We start from the raw sequence: 16,551 nt of genomic DNA, 5'->3' as shown, positions 1-16,551 counted from the left end.
AATCAAATGGACGCTCATGGAGGGAGGGAGGGGGGGACTGAGGACTTCAGCTATTCCACTGTCCCTGCGGTCTCTGAAAAGCATTTGCATTCTTGGCTGAGCTCCCAATGCCTGTAGGATCAAACACATCGTCCGGGGTAGTTCAGGGTATAGCTCGTCAATGTACCCCCTCCCACCCCGTGAAAGAAAACGGAAAAAAATTGCTTCTTGACTTTTTTCAATGTCACCCTATGTGTACTGAATGCTGCTGGTAGACGCGATGCTGCGGCAGTGAAGAGCAGTATCCGCTCCCGTCCCCTCTCCGGTGGCAGACGGTACAATATGACTGCTATCCGTCGTCATAATCAGCACGTGAGTGCTCCTGGCTGGCCTCAGGTGAGGTTGGCTGGGGGTGCCTAGGTAAAAATAGGAATGATTCCCAGTAGATGGTACAGAACGGCTGGTAACCATCCTCATCGTAGCAACTGGGGGCTGAGCTCCATCAGCCCCCTCCCTTTCCTGTGTAAAGAACAGATTCTGTACTGCCTGGACTATCATAGCAGCGGGTTGCTGGGCTCCTCTCCCCCGCACCGCTTAATGTCCTGTCTGGACAATCATAGCAGCTGGAGGCTGCCTCCCCACCATTTTATCTCAGTAACAAGTCAGTGTTTGTTATTCCTGCATTCTTTATAACTTCGTGACACAAATGGGGGGGGGGACACTGCTACGGTAGCCCAGGAAGGTTGGGGGAGGAGGGAAGCAACGGGTGGGGTTGCTGCAGGGACACCCCCTAGAATGCCATGCAGCTCATCATTTCTGCGGGATCTGACACGGAGCGGCTGTGCTCTCTGGTTCTCTGATACACTGGCTCTCTTGTACACTTGCCCTATATTCTAGGCAGGACTGACTCTATTTTTAGATACCATAAAGGAGGGAATGACCCATTCCCTGGGGGGTCATTCCCATTTTTGTCTTTGTGCCCCAGGCTGACCTCAGCCAGGGGAACCCATGACAGCAGCAGACAGTACAGAACGACAGATAACCGTCATCTCATTGCCAATTTACAGTGGCACAGCAGATGGTACAGAATGACTGATAACCGTCTCTGCTGTCATGCAAAGGCAAATGAATGCTGCTGTGTAGTGCTGCAGTATCGCCTCTGTCAGCGGCATCCAGTACACATATGGTGACAGTAAAAAAAGAAAGATGAACAGGCTCCATGGTTGCCGTGCTATGGCGTCTGCCAGGGCAATCCAGGGAAAAAGGACGCGAAATGATTGTCTGCCGTTGCTTTCCCGGAGGAAGGAATGACTGACGACATTTACCCAGAACCACCCGCGACAATGATTTTTGCCCCATCAGCCACTGGGATCTCAACCCAGAATTCCAAGGGGCGGGGGAGACTGCGGGAACTATGGGATAGCTACGGAATAGCTACCCACAGTGCAACGCTCCAGAAATTGACGCTAGCCTCGGACCATGGACGCACACTGCCGAATTAATGTGCTTAGTGTGGCCACGTGCACTCGACTTTATACAATCTGTTTTACAAAACCGGTTTATCTAAAATCGGAATAATCCCGTAGTGCAGACATACCCTAAGAGTGAACAGCCTTTTTATTATTATTATTCTAAGCTGGAGAAAGTGAACAGAGGCTTATATTCATATCAAGATTTTTCTTTTTTTATTGTGTGTGTGATAAAAAGCAGCTGACCAACAGATTGATGGTAAGGTATCAGGTAAATTCAAGAAGACAAGTCGACTTTTAAGACAACTCACCTGCTCGATCTTAAATGTCACATTCCTTGCAAATTTCAAATACTCATAGAGAATCTGTGCCTAGTCTCTCTTCTCCCTTGCAGCCACCCGATCACATCCTTGCAGTCTTTCAACACTGACAACTTCTGTCAACTTTCTCTGTTTGTTAACACTGAATATACATCCCTTTATTAGGCCTTGATCCTGCAAATATTTCCATACCTGTTTACTTTAAGCATGTGAATAGTTGCATTCTCTTCAGTGGGATTCCTTATATGTACATGTGTAAGTGTTTGCAGGATAAAGACCTTACTTTGGATACTTTTTACATCATTCTATGAGTGTCTATAGTGTAAGCTATAATTCATTTGTAATTAAGAACGTTGTCCAAATGGCTCTCAAGAAATATCTATTTCCATTATTTTTACTCGTTTGGGATTTTCTATTCTAATTTGTCTACACCAGGGATTTAATTTAATAATAGTAAGAGACATTCTAATTAAAAATGGCCCTCTGGCCCTCATATACATTTATTAATTTACCAATTAACTAAAAGTAAACCCAAAGGAAAAATATTTGTAACCTGTATTTTTGCTTTCAACTGATCATTCTCCGCCTCCTTTTTTTGAATCTGGCATTGCAGGTGGGCTTGAACAGCTTCTACTGACTTTGATAGGTGGTCTGCTTTTAGTGCATTTGCCTATGTAAAGATATGGACACAAATCTTTTAATTTATACAGATATGCCATAAGAAGATTTTTCTATTTTTCTGGTATAATTGATTTCTAGCATATAGTAGTATACACATCCTGTGGGTCATGTACAGACACAATGTAATTATGAAATAGATTGCAAACCCAGATTCAAGGATAATACCCTCAACCGAAGCACTGTCAAGAGCTGTTTTAACCCTTTTATTGAGTATAGTCAGTGTTTTTCCTCCCACCCTCACTTTGCATGGAGCCACCTCCCTTGTCTGGTACAGAGGGTAAAAGGAACCACTATCTACACATTTTGGTCAGGTTAGCACGGTCTAGAGCACTAGCCTTCAGCGGGTGATGAACTCAAAGAGCACAAGGAGAGTGACTGTGAACAGCCCCTGTACAGAGGCAAAATGGAGGGGGTCTTTTGCACTCTCTTCTCTATAGGAGTGCCAACTTTCTAATAGCAGAAAACTGAACACCCTTATACAATAACATATGGTGATATACTTATCTCATAGAACTGGAAGGGACCCAGAAAGGTTCACTAGCAGGACCAAGTACTGATTTTGCCCCAAATCCCTAAGCGGTTCCCTCAAGAATTGAACTCCCAACCCTGGATTTAGCAAGCCAATGCTCAAACCACTGAGCTATCCCTTTCCTTACCCCTTGCTTGTCCTGAGGCCCCAGCCCTTTTCACTCCAACCTCACCTCCGTCCGTTGGTTGCTCACTCTCCCTCACTTGCACATTTTCACTGGGCTGGGGCATGGGGTTGGGGTGAGGGCTCTGGCTGGTGGTGGAGGTTCTGGGGTGGGGCCAGAAATGAGGGGTTCAGGGTGCAGGAGGAAGCTCCAGCTGGGGGTGCGGGCTCTGGAGTGGGGTTGGGGATGAGGGATTTGGGGTACAGGGGGGGTTCCAGGCTGCGGGGGTAGGGCCGAGGGGTTTCGATTGTGGGAGGGGGCTCCGGGCTGGGACAAGAGGATGAGTACAGGAGGGGAAGCAGGGTGTAGTCTCCGGGAGGGAGTTTGGGTGTGGGAGGGGGCTCAGAGCTGGGGCAAGGGTTGGGGTGTTGGAGGAGGTGAGGGGTGGTCTCCCAGTGACGCTTACCCAGGCGGCTTCTGGAAGCAGTGACATGTTTTTCCAACTCTTAGACGGAGGTGTGGCCAGGGAGCTCTGCATGCTGCCCCCGCCTGCGGGCATCACCCCCGCAGCTCCCATTGACTGCAATTCCCGGCCAATGGAAACTGCGGAGCCAGTGCTCAGGGCAGGAGCAGCACACAGAGTCCCCATGGCTGCCCCTATGCCTAGGAGCCAGAGGGATATGTTGCTGCTTCCTGGGAGCCGTGCGGAGCCAGGTAGGAAGCTTGCCAGACCCGCACCAACTGGACTTTTAATGGCCTGGTTAGCAGTGCTGATCAGAGCTGCCAGGGTCCCTTTTCGACCAGGTGTTCTGGTTGAAAACCAGACACTTGGCAACCCTACCTCTCTACCTTATGCATTCATGTAACATAAACCTTAACCTTAAATGAGAAATGACAGTCAGGTCCAAACCAACCTCCCCCTCCGGAGCCATCCTTCACATTGACCATTGGAGGAGCTGGAGTGAGGATGGTTCACAATCCAAAAAAAATCTGGAGTCAAACTTCCTGGTATGGGTCCACCTCTGTGAGAAACACTGGGCCATAGGAATAGCTTTTCATATAATGTTTGAAATTAAATATTACCCTTCTCACAATTTGAAAAATTAGGAGTTTTGTAGGTAAGAATTTAGCACACTGAGATAAAACATCCATTCTGAGGGGGAAACTGACTTACTTTTTCCTGTTGAAGCTGAGAAGAAAGCTCTACAATATGCTTCTCTGTTTCAAGCGTTTCTTTTCTGAGACCCTTCATGAAGGAAAATTAACACAAAATGAAAAGGTCTCAATATGCACATTTTGGGCTACATTTTCATATCAGTGCACCCAAATTGTACATGTAAAAGGGATCATTAGGGTAACTGAGCTCTCATTTCCAGTGGCACAAACATTTCAAGACGATGCCCCTCTCCCAGACTGGTAGTGTTCCATAAGCAGCCCTTGTACTGACACCTATAGTTCAGGTTGCCTTAATTACTGAGTATCAGACTTCCTGGGTTTTGGGGGAGAGAAGTGGGAGAACAGGACGGACAGCTCTTTTAAATCTGATAGCATTCCAAATCCAACGTAGTCAATTTCTGCCCAGATTAGGAACAAAGTGACTTGGGTTATATTTTTTGGCCTTGGACAAGTCACTGCCACCACCGTGGGCCTCAATTTACTTCATTTATAAAATGAGGATAATAATACATGCTACCTGAGATATTTAGCACTGTATCATGCTTTTCAGCTAAGCATCTTGTTATTCCTTCTCAGTACTGGGGTAAATTGAACTTCCAATTACTTTGTTTTAAAACTATTAAAAAAAAATACTGGTGGAATTTTACAATTCTTTGTAATGCTCAAGTTGCACCAAAATGGTTAAAACTTCTCGTCACTGCTTTCATGGAGTTAACTGTCTGGATTTATCTTCTGAAGATTTAGGTACTTGGATACCATATTGCCCTTTATTTTCTCATTTATGGCAAATAGCATATTTGGGGGAATGATTTGGAGGGTTTACAAACTTTTAGTTCCATCTGCTTTCTCAAAACTGTGTAGCCTGATTACGATAGTTAACGTCTGGGCGGGAATGTGACCTCATGATGGAATGGAAACATTACATAAACTATAAGAAAAAATGGTAATTTTGGGGGGCAACCAATTCACAGCTTTTCCCTCTCTTACATTGCCTATCAATTTACGTCAGAATAAAAAGGCAATGCACTTGAATAACCACAACATTACAGCAAAAGTAACATCTGGTCTTAGAGAACAGAGCTAGACATTCTTCTCAGTTATACCATTGTAAATAAGTACCATTTCCATTAAAGTTACTCAGGAATTACACTGGTAAACATCAGAAACTGGCCCATGCTGTATATCAGATCATGTACAGCACATTAAACTCTGTGTAATAAGCGTCACACCATACTCCTGAAAAATATCACTGGTCAAATGGGTAAGGAAGAAACAAAATGATGGAAATTGGGTGGAAGACAGACAAGTATATCAAAATACACATACGTGTAGTGTAAGACAGAAAGACCAAGCAGTCTTCCTGATCCTAGGCCCGGCAGTTGCCTAGTGGAATTGTATGAGACTGGGATTTCACTGTTCTGGCATGCCTTGATAGAGTAAGGAGCCAGAAAATGTAATTTACTTACATCATTTTCAGTTTCACTTTCAGTTAACTTCTGCATCAAAATGTCAATTTGTTTACTGCTTATCTGCAAGTTCAAAATAGAAAAAACAACCAATTAATTATTTTACAGTATATGGAATTTATGGATTCAGTGTACTCGGAATGGAGACTGAAATACCAACAGCAAGGAGATATTTATTTTGACATGCATGATTATTTACAATTGGTGGGAAATATCTTAAGAGATTCTGTTCATTCTATGTGCGGAGTTTATGAATAGGGGAAAATAAACTAAGATTAATTCTATATGTAACACTGATTATTTTTTAAATGGAAGCACTTACATACCATGCTTATTTAATTTTCCTTGTTCAAATAGTAGCCTAAAGGTCAAGTGTGGATTCCATTCATCTATTTTAAAGTCAAAGTGAAGCATTTCCTTAAATGTTTCTGAAAATATTGTTTGATGGCAGCTAAGATTATCTCCAGACCTCAAAATCTTATATCCCATAATATTAACTTCTATCACAAATATAAACAAACTTGGAATGGCAAAACCATTTATGTGGGCATAACTATCACACAATCATCAATTACATAATTTGGCAGTTAAAGTTGTCCTTAATTTATCAATTAGTCTTTTTACCCTAATTGATGGAACTTCCAGTTAAGTAAATCCCAAACTTCTTAACTTCAGAGAATGGGTTCACTGACTTCCAAGGAAGTTTCGATAACTCAGCATGTCATAGGACCAGGCCCAACACGAATATTGAACTATAGGAAGGAGATAACCAGCAAATTGGGTGTCAAACTACAGAGGGATCAGAAAGCAGGGAAAAGCAAATGAAAGCTGCATTCTCGGCACTGGTATTTGCAGAGTGCACTCTGCTGGATATTAGAAGCATGATGTACTCTGGCTCATCAGTGAGAGGGAAGCCTTACAGAGCATTCTGAACAGAGCCACAGGACATGTGTACAATGTCCACTTTAGGAATTCACTGCTTATGTATGCTTGGTTTTGTTTGAATACAAACACCTGTGAATTGCAGGTATTCAAACACAAAGAGATAATCACACCATTATTGTAACATAATGCTCTCTATATTTCTTCACTTTTCTTCTTTCTTTGCCTCCCTATTATTTATTAATTGTCATTCTCTATTTGTTTGTCTTTTCCTTTTTAAACTTCCTCTCCTTCCTTGATTATTCTATACACATAGGCTCCAGAAAAAAGAAGAAAATGTCTTCTCTCATTTGATTTTTATTAAAAAACTTAATATATCTTTTTGAAGTCAAGCAATTCCTATTCTGTCTTATTCAGCAAATATGATTAAGCTTAAAGACTAACATATACATGAAAGGAATGTATGGTTATTGTATGATATTTACAATTCTATACAAGCATAACATAGTATAGATTTCTCAAAACAAGTTAAACTTCCCACACAACCCGGGGTTGATTTGGACAATAAAGAATATTTGAAATATTATAATTTTGCATTTTCTGTGACTGGCTATTTCTTTCTTTCTTTGAAAACACTACCTTAAAAGATCAGGAAAATATAATAAAATGTGTTCATGCTCACTGTTAAACCACCCCAAGATTGCTTTAGGTCATCTTACTTCTTTATGCTCTGTTGTTCTAAGTAGGTGTAGTAAAAATCCTTTTATGTTTTTGAGAGCCTCTAGTTCTTTTATCAGTAAATCCTCTTGTTTAGAAATCTTAATCACATCTGATGTAGAAAGGTTACACACCTGATAAAATATTAAGCCATAAACAAGTATACTGTAAGTGTACTACAATATTTCCCCAAAACAGCACAATTACCACTATTAAAATTTAGCTTTAAAATATAGAAACCATAAAACTATTTTTTTAAGTACACTACAAAATATCATAATGAACATGCAAAATACTGTTTAGATTAAGATTTAGACATTTTGGTATGAAATACTACACAATTCAATATTCACTCTTCAAAGTTTGTAGCAGAGAGATCAGGCATATGCTCTACTTTTATGCTCTACTTTAACTTTTTTGCTGATAAAAGGCCCAATTTTCCTCTCTCAAGGGAAAATCCATTTAAATCAAACTAATTATGCTGCTCCAAAAATAACAAAGGCTAATCAGGTAGCAGACCTTTTAGTAAGTACTATCACCTAAGTTATTTCATCCTGATTTGCACATATGTATTCATGTTCTTCTATCTGCAGCTGGAGAAAAATTGAAGTACTATTGGAAACGTTAACTCTGTGGTACAGAAAAGCGTGAATTTCCAATGGCAATTCTTAAACAAATTAGTCATGAGGGAATGCAAAAAATCAAAATATCTTGATTCCTAGAATAATATTCGTTTTGTTTTACAAACTTAAATAGTAATAATGTATTTGTACTCAACAGGTTCAGTACATAAAAAACCTCATTTGAAAATATTTTTTAAAATCACAGTAAAAAAATGTATCTACTGTACAATATTGTGTATAAACAGGGTTACAGTTGGAGAAGAAGATACAAATGTACTTAAGTTCTGCTCACAAACCCACAATACACAAGTAGCTATATGCTTCTGCTAAAATGATTAGCAGTGAAATAGCTCAGAATGTTGACTTTTAAATTGACAACATTAGGGTTCAGAATTAACATTCATGTGAGATGAAAAACATTCGGCCCTATCAAAACTCTTATTTAAATATATATGTCTGCACTCAGATATCACATCAGTCAACATTTAGAGTGTTTTTATAATCAACCATATGAGTTAGACATTTAAGGTTTTTTACAATAAATGTTTAATTCTGCAGAAATGAATGGACCAAAAAAAAAAAAAAAAGACCATACATATCCCATATCACTAACCCAGTTAGAGTTCTGAGGGTAAATATGTACACAAACTTTTGTATAGTATTAAAATACAGAAACTTACATTTGTCATTTCAGCAATAGTGACTTTAAATGAAGGCAAAAACATTTCTGTTGAACTGACTGCCATCTCTGCTTCAAGAAGCTTTTCCTGTAATGTGGCAATTTCGTGTTCTTTCAACCTATTCACAAGACGAACTTAATAGAAATCAAATTGCACTAACTATACATGTTTAATATATATAAATATAAATAAACTTTTCCATTTCACAAATATTTATTAATCAAAGGCACAATTTTCTCAAGTTTTCTCGGAGTAAGAACCTCAGAATTTGGTCAACAGTGTTCCCTTAATATGCAGGCTACAACTCCTTTTCAACTGCATATCATAAATTATTTACATTGAACACTTATGGAAACACTTTCTTGCTGCTGCATTCTATGTCCTCTAAAGACAGCAGAAGTAAGAACTTTGTGATTTACCCTATTTAAAAAAAAATGTGTAAAGCAAAGTTTATTTTAAGTGTTACCAGTAACTCCTTGGTTGACTGTACCATGAACTTTTAAAAAGCAAATGTACTTTTCACGAATTAGGCTGTTTGCTTTTTGCATTTCACTCAGCCAGGGGAATGAAAATAGACTAAACAATCTCACTTGCAGGGTCTCATGAACTAGTACAATATGCAGCAGTGTTTGGGTTGCAAACACAAGCAGGGTAGGACTTTCAAAAAGTTCCCTATTATAAGGTGAAATTAATCTCTGTTCTGAGGACCTATATAAGCCCCATGTTGTCTAAACAGAAAGCCTTAAATGAATCCTCTGTCCAGGCATGAATTGCACCCAGAGAAGATAAATATTTATGTTTTGAACACATTGTGTGGATTTGAACAGCTAAAGAAGTACAAATAAATGCTGTAAGAACAGATGAAAGACTGTTGGTCTCATGAAATTCTGTAATTGTGTTTTTCCGAGTCTGAAGCATACCATCTCATTTCACTTTCACTCAGGTTTTGTCCTAGGAAGTTTTCCCATGAACTGCTTTTGAACTGGGGTGACAGTTCTTTCAGCTTGGTCTGATGTTTATCCATAACTTTGGTAAATGAACTCCAATTCTGCTTCAAGGGTTCTTCCTCCATGCACGCTGAAAACTTACAAACATTTTATTTCAGTCTTTATCTTCTTCCTAACTATTTCAAGACATATTTTCTACCTATAACAACCAAAGCTTAATCAAAAGATTCTCTATCACAAGATAACAAACCAGAATATGGGGCCAGAATTATTTCAGAAGGTTATTTCAAATGTCCATCATCCCTTTTATTATGGGAAATAGAATGGACTTAAAAGATGGTACCAATTTTCTCCCCATTAACCTATTTCTCTACATATTTTTTCTTTAGTCTTTATGTAAGAAGTCTCGTCCAATGCTGTAAAACAGCCAACCTGTTATACCCTGAAGATCAAGCATATTACCATTACAGTGAGAAAAATGGAAGTCCAGAATCCAGTTTGTTTATTTGTATAAATGGGCAGAAAGAAGGATGTTTCTGATGATAGTTATCATAGCAACAAATTTAGCATTAAGGCCACATAGTTTAATTATTAGCTTCTTAAAAATGTATAGAAAACAATCCAGCTGGGATTTCTAAAGGAGCCTAAGAAAGTTAGGCAACGAAATCTTATTTAATTTCAAAAGAAAACTGTGTGCTTAACTCCCTGATGATCCTTTGAAAGTCCCACCCCACAGGAATTTGCAGCTAGTCAGGAATTAAGTAGAATTTTCTTTATGCTTTCGCACACATCATTCTATGAATTCCTTCCAATTTAGCAGGAAATTATTTAATGTAAGGGAGATACGAACAAATATGCAAATATCTCTAACCCAAAAGGAGTGCAAGAAAGGCTTAAGAATGTCAGCCTCATACTGATACTATTTTTAGGTCTTCCACAATTCCCTACTTGGTCTGCTTCTTCACTTAGATCAGTAAAATATTTTCCAAGTTGGTTGACTTTTCTGATTCTAAAATAATCTTCACAGGACTGAATCAATGAACAGAGTTTTGCTGCTTCTCCAGGTGTAATAGGTAGTGTATGTCTTGTTCCCTACAACAACAATATTGAGAATTATGTAACAATTGGGATCACTCACTGCTAGGCTTGCTATCCTTACCTGCCACCTGAGCCTAAGAGACATCTCAAGATAAAACAATTTATTGTCTTTATTAAGTAGAAATACTCAAGAAAAAAATTTCAGGACGAACTAAATCAGGGGTCAGCATCCTTTCAGAAGTTGTGTACCAAGTCTTCATTTATGCGCTCTGATTTAAGGTTTTGCTTGCCAGTAATACATTTTAACGTTTTTAAAGGGTCTCTTTCTATAAGTCTGTAATATATAACTAAACTATTGTTGTATGTAAAGTAAATAAGGTTTTTAAAATGTTTTAGAAGCTTCATTTAAAATTAAATTAAAATGCAGACCCCTCCGGACTGGTGGCCAGGATCCGGGCAGTGTGAATGCCACTGAAAATCAGCTCATGTGCCGCTTTTGGCACGCATGTCATAGGTGGCCTACCCCTGAACTAAATCACCATTTTCATCAGTTATTTCCCATTATTACTAAAGGCCCTACCCTGTGACGTAATAGAAGGTGAGAACTGAGAAAACTGAGAATTTAGCATAACACTCTCTTAATAACTAGACAATAATGTCACACTTATTTACATCTTGTCATAATGTGAAATTTTACACCTAACTTCTATTTTTTCCATTTTCATTTCTTTATTTTTCCACAGGTTTACATTTCATAGAGAACTTTAATCTGAATGACATATGCTGGATAAGGCCGGCTTCAGGCCCCAGCGCTCCAAGCGCGTGCTTGGGGCGCCATGCCACGGGGGGCACTTTGCCGGTTGCCGGCAGGCAGCTCCGGTGGACCTCCCGCAGGCGTCCCTGTGGAGGGTCCACTGGTCCCGCGGCTCCGGTGGAGCATCCGCAGGCACACCTGCAGGAGGTCCACTGGGGCCGCGGGACCGGCGAGCGGCAGAGCACCCCCTGCGGCGTGCCACCGTGCTTGGGGCAGTGAAATGGCTAGAGCTGGCCCTGATGCTGGAAGTCTTATGCTGCTATTACGAAAATGTCCTCTGAATGTCTAGAAGTTATAGAGGACAATTTTTTAATTCCAGAAGTGTTACACACAGCACAGGGGAATTCTGTAAAATACCTCATCTTGACAGGAGGAACTCATTGCAGAATTAAAATGAGTGTTTCCAAAGGTGCAAGTGATTGTGACTTGATTACATTTGTTGCATACAAAGACAGTCACAGTGATTTAAAAAGGCCAATTATACAAAGATGAAAACAATTATGAGCCAAATCAACGGAGAGAAAGAATTTAAAAGGGAAAATATTAAGGATAATTGGTAGTTGTTTAAAAACATTTTACTAGATGCCAGAAAAAGGTACAATCCCACAACTGAGAAGGCTATACTACTTAAAAAACAACCTGGTTTAGAGGGGAGGTGATATACAAAATGTATTTATATAAAAAATGAGGTGCAGTAGCTAAGTGGTTAAAGCACTTGACAAACAATCCTAGATGTTATGGATTGGAGTCTTGATTGATCTTACATTGAAAGGCTGTCTCCAGTTCACCAACACAGGGTTAAAGAAGACACAGGTGTAGCAGGGCGGTCAGCCCTCTCTGGCTCAGAAGGGGTTAAAAGCCAGCTGTTGGGGAGGGCTGAGGCTGAGAACCAATCAGAGAAGGCTGGGAGGCAGCCAATCAGAGCCAGGCTGGACCCTATAAAAGGGCTGCAGGGCCAGAAGGCTACTAGTCTCTCTCCAGCCTTGAAGAGGGAAAGACTACCTGCAAGCAGAAGGGGATACCTTGCACAGGGTAGTGCTAGGAAGAGCAGGAGCTCCAGCCTGGCCAACTCCCAGACTGAGGCTTTACTTCCAAGGCCTGAGAAGGTACTGGGGCTGTGGGGAGCAGCCAGGGAAGGAAGAGGCAACTGATCTAACCCCCTTGCCGATGATGAGCGGCCACTTCAGACTGCCGTTTTCCCCTGAGGGAAGGGGCTAGATGAAGACTGGCAGTGGGTCACTGAGGCAAGGTGGGTTTAGGGGATTGGGGTTCCTTGGGGAGGGGAGGACCCTGAGTGTGGGGGCCACTGCTCTGGGGTAGTACCCAGAAGGGGCACTGTGGGCCAGGAGGGACGTGGGGCCTGAAGTATAGTGGTGGAGATTGAGAATAAAAAGACAAGTAGTGACAGCAGGAGGTGTTCTGAGGCTGGATGAGTTAATTCCCGGACTGACCAGCAAGAGGTGCCATGGTGGTGAGTGCATGCCGTGCTACCAAATGCATTTGGACATGATGCTAGCCACATTACTCCCTTGTATAATGTTGGCTATGGAAAATGGCACACCTTAAAGACATTACTGCTAAAGTTCCCAGATGACAAAGATTTGGGGAGTTAAAAAATGAAGAGTTCATGTCACTGATACAGAACGATCTGGATAAACTGGAAAACAATAATACATTTCAATGTAGCCAAATGTAAAGTCATATCTAGGAACAAAGAATGCAGGCCATACTTAAAAGATGGGAGACTCTTGGGGGTCTCCAGTGTAGCAATGTACCCCAAAAGGCTAATGCGACTCTGGATGTAAAAACGAGAATATCAGGTAGGAGAACAGAGAGGTTATTTTACCTCTGTATTTAGCACTGCTGCAACTGACTACTACTGAAATATTGAGTCCAGTTCTAGTGTCCACAGTTCAAGAAGGAGGTTGGTAAAATAGAGATGATTCAGAGAAGAACCACGAGAATGATTAAAGGACTGGAAAACGTGCCTTTTAGTGAAAGACATAAGGAGCTATTTAGCTTATCAAAGGGAAGATTAAGTGACTTAATAGGTCTGTTAGGTACCTATATGAGAAACAGAAATTTTGATATTAGAAGGCTTCTCAATCTAACAGATAAAAGTATAACAAGATCCAATGGCAGGAAGTTGAAACTAGACAAAATTTAGACTAGAAATAAGGTGCAAATTATTATGAGTAAGGGTAATTAACCATTGGAACATCTCATCAAAGGCTGTGGCAAATTCTCAATCACTGTTACTATTTTAATCCAGATGGGATGTTTTTCTAAAAGATCTTATACTCAATGAATCTATAACAGTTCCAGTCTGAAGTTTTAATACATAAAAATTGCAAACTGATGATGCAAGTTATAAAGGGTGCTTAGTTGCAGCAGGAGTAGAATTTTGCTAGAGTGATATAAATATGTACAGCAAAACAGTAACAAAATTAAAATTCATAATCATTTAATGAAGCCAGTTAACCAAATACTAATTTAAGTTGCCCCAGTTTCAGTTGTAAGAGTGAATTAAGTCTCCATTGGTTCTACAACTTATTCTTGAAAATTTACTTGTATGTAAACTTGTTAAGTACGGTAAGTTCTATAAAATATTGATACAGAGGCTTAATACATTACATTCCATGTGTGTTGAATGCAAATAATTTTCATACGTTCTCAAGTTAAAATTGATAAAAAATATTTTTGCTATATTTACACACTGCCCAACTAAGCACAAAATCTATGACTGAGATTAGACAAATTCCTTCTATGCAGCATCTTGGGAGGGTTAGCATAGCACTTAATTTATCCTAGCTCATCCAGAGCCAGAGAAGCACAAAATAGAATTGATCCATTTTTTCAGTATGTAATTTTTAGAAGTAGCCTTTAATTAGGATATGGGATCCCTCCTACCCAGGGGCGGCTCCAAGCACCAGCACGCCAAGTGCGTGCCTGGGGGGGCAAGCCATGAGGGGGGCGCTCCGCCGGTCGCCGCAAGGGCGGCAGGCAGGTTGCCTTCGGCAGCATGCCTGCGGAGAGTCCACTGGTCCCGTGACTTCGGTGGACCTCCCGCAGGCAAGCCGCTGAAGGCAGCCTGCCTGCCGTGCTTGGGGCAGCAAAATAACTAGAGCCGCCCCTGCTCCTACCTTGTGTCAAATGTGCATGAATCTTCTTTTAAGAACTTAACTTCTTAGTAAACATGTAGCGTATTCATACACTTTTTATAAACAAAAGCAGAAGTCTTCCACATAATATCCTCTGTTCTAACCTCATTTTTCTCTTCTCCTCTGAATTTATTTCCTAGTGGTTTGAGATGTGACCAAGCAGCTTCCAATGAACACTTGTCTAAGAGCAGGTCTACATTACCGCTTAAGTCAATCTAAGATATGTCGCTCCGGAATATGAAAAAGCAGCCTCTGAGTGACGCAAGTTTTGCACTGTTCACACTGGCGCTATGTCGGTGGCAGACACTTTCCCACCAACATAGCTTCTGCTTCTTGCAGAAGTGGAGTAATTATACCAAGGGGAAAGCACACTCCGCCAGCATAGTGTCTCTTCACTAGGTGTGCTACAGCGGTGCAGCTGCGCTAATGTAGCGCTGTAATGTAGACTTGCTCTAACTCAATGAATTATCCTACACATGTCCCTTATTAGCATTGCACTCCATTCCTAAACAGCAAGAGTAGACTCTTCAAAAGTGTCTAGGGGATTAGATACATGGCTCTCATTGATTTTCAAGGTAAATTGGGCACAAAACTCCCTCATACCCTTTTGAAAATCAAACCCAAATGAATCCCTTCTTCCTACAGTTTACAGATTGGAAGCAAAATTTGAAGTTTGACTTGAATTCAGGGTCTAATCAATAACAAAGTGCATAGATTACTCTCCTTTGTAGGAAATGCTCATACATCAGTAATACATTAGCAGAGCCGTCCCTTGGGTAGAGCGAATCGGCGCGACCGCTCCGGGCCCCATGCTTTGGGGGGCCCCATGGGCTGGTGTGATTGGTCCTGGAAGAGATTGTTCTGTCACTTCTGCCCCGGGCTCCACACCCCACTAGTGACAGCCCTGAAAATTAGTATAAATTGACTTACCTCAGCAACATCAGGTGAAGACAACTTTTTTTTAACATGCAACTCTGATAGAATATTGTTATTCTGTGTGTGCACAGATGACAACATTCTGTCTTAATTCTGCAAAAAGATTAAAAGTTGATATAAAAGCATCTATCTACATTGCCATCATTGTAACAAAAATAACAGAAAAGCAAGCTGGTAAAGGAAGGCAAATTAGTTAAAGGATCACTGATACCTCAGTTCAATCAAAAATAAAACCCAGCAAAAAGCAGGATAAACAAAACCTAGACCCACAGCAAGAATGACGCTTCCAAATGACCCAGAGTGAAATTCCTGGCCAGAGTCAATACTTAATAAGCATGAGTTGCAAGGATATTTAGTTAGCACGTGCTGTTTACCTGGCCCCGACCACTCACACATTCACTGCACAAGAGTTAAATAATCCCCCAAAACTGAGAGCTGCTGACTGTAACTGACATGGCAGGGAGGGAGGCCCGCCTGGACCCAAGATCCCCCACCCGAGACGCAGCAGCCGACGCCGTGAGTGTGAGGGGCCGGAAAAGGGGCGGCCCAGGTCACCCCAAGCAGCTCCCCGGGCAGGGCCCAGGCATCTTCCCCCAGCGCTGTCCTGCCGGTACCGGCCAGGACCATGAGCCGCCAGACAGCGCCGCGGGCTTTGCCCCCCAGCACTCCGCCGCCCAGGCCCGCCCGGTGCGCTGCCCCGCTGGGTTCCCTGGAGACGTTACCAGCCTCCCTCCGTGGCCGTCCCGCTCCTTCTCCCCGCACTGCCCCGCGGGAAGAGGGAGCCGCAGGCGCTTCCTTAGCAACCTGTAGCCGCCCGCCGCTTCCCTCGCCCGGCGCTCAGGGGCGGAGCCCGCTGCCATGGGGGGCCGAGCGGTGCCGGGGTGACGACACGCAGAGCAGCCCTCCCGTTTGGCAGCCAGAGGCGGTTTCCGTCACGCGAACGTGACCATCTTGGCTACTGCTCAGGACTGGCTACCGCCTGGTGCAGGAGTTGTCGTTATACCGGCCCGGGCAGCGGCTCCAGGCGGCA

The 16,551-nt window shown here is 41.8% G+C and overlaps 1 protein-coding gene across 8 annotated transcripts in view; it reads right to left on the bottom strand.

Moving 5' to 3' along the window:
* The window catches only part of ODF2L (outer dense fiber of sperm tails 2 like), a 60,588-nt gene extending 44,238 nt beyond the window's left edge, over positions 1-16,350 (bottom strand). For 6 of the 8 annotated variants that reach the window (XR_007775454.1, XM_050962155.1, XM_050962161.1 and 3 more), the window contains exons 1-9: positions 16,244-16,350; positions 15,516-15,614; positions 10,521-10,664; positions 9,546-9,709; positions 8,626-8,743; positions 7,325-7,456; positions 5,724-5,786; positions 4,256-4,327; positions 2,322-2,438 (exon numbers count right to left, since the gene is read on the bottom strand). Coding sequence is in view for 7 of the 8 variants with exons in the window: in XM_050962155.1 (XP_050818112.1) it covers positions 2,322-2,438; positions 4,256-4,327; positions 5,724-5,786; positions 7,325-7,456; positions 8,626-8,743; positions 9,546-9,709; positions 10,521-10,664; positions 15,516-15,602 (897 nt within the window). In the remaining variant the exon portion in view is untranslated. Of the gene's footprint in view, positions 1-2,321; positions 2,439-4,255; positions 4,328-5,723; positions 5,787-7,324; positions 7,457-8,625; positions 8,744-9,545; positions 9,710-10,520; positions 10,665-15,515; positions 15,615-16,243 lie in introns of those variants that run through there. The other 2 variants (XM_050962158.1, XM_050962160.1) reach the window with 2 other exon arrangements.
* Positions 16,351-16,551: the final 201 nt, after the last annotated feature.

Source organism: Gopherus flavomarginatus, chromosome 7 (assembly GCF_025201925.1).
Source record: "Gopherus flavomarginatus isolate rGopFla2 chromosome 7, rGopFla2.mat.asm, whole genome shotgun sequence".
Classification (NCBI taxonomy): domain Eukaryota; kingdom Metazoa; phylum Chordata; order Testudines; family Testudinidae; genus Gopherus; species Gopherus flavomarginatus.
This window is presented reverse-complemented; position numbering and strand designations above follow the sequence as displayed.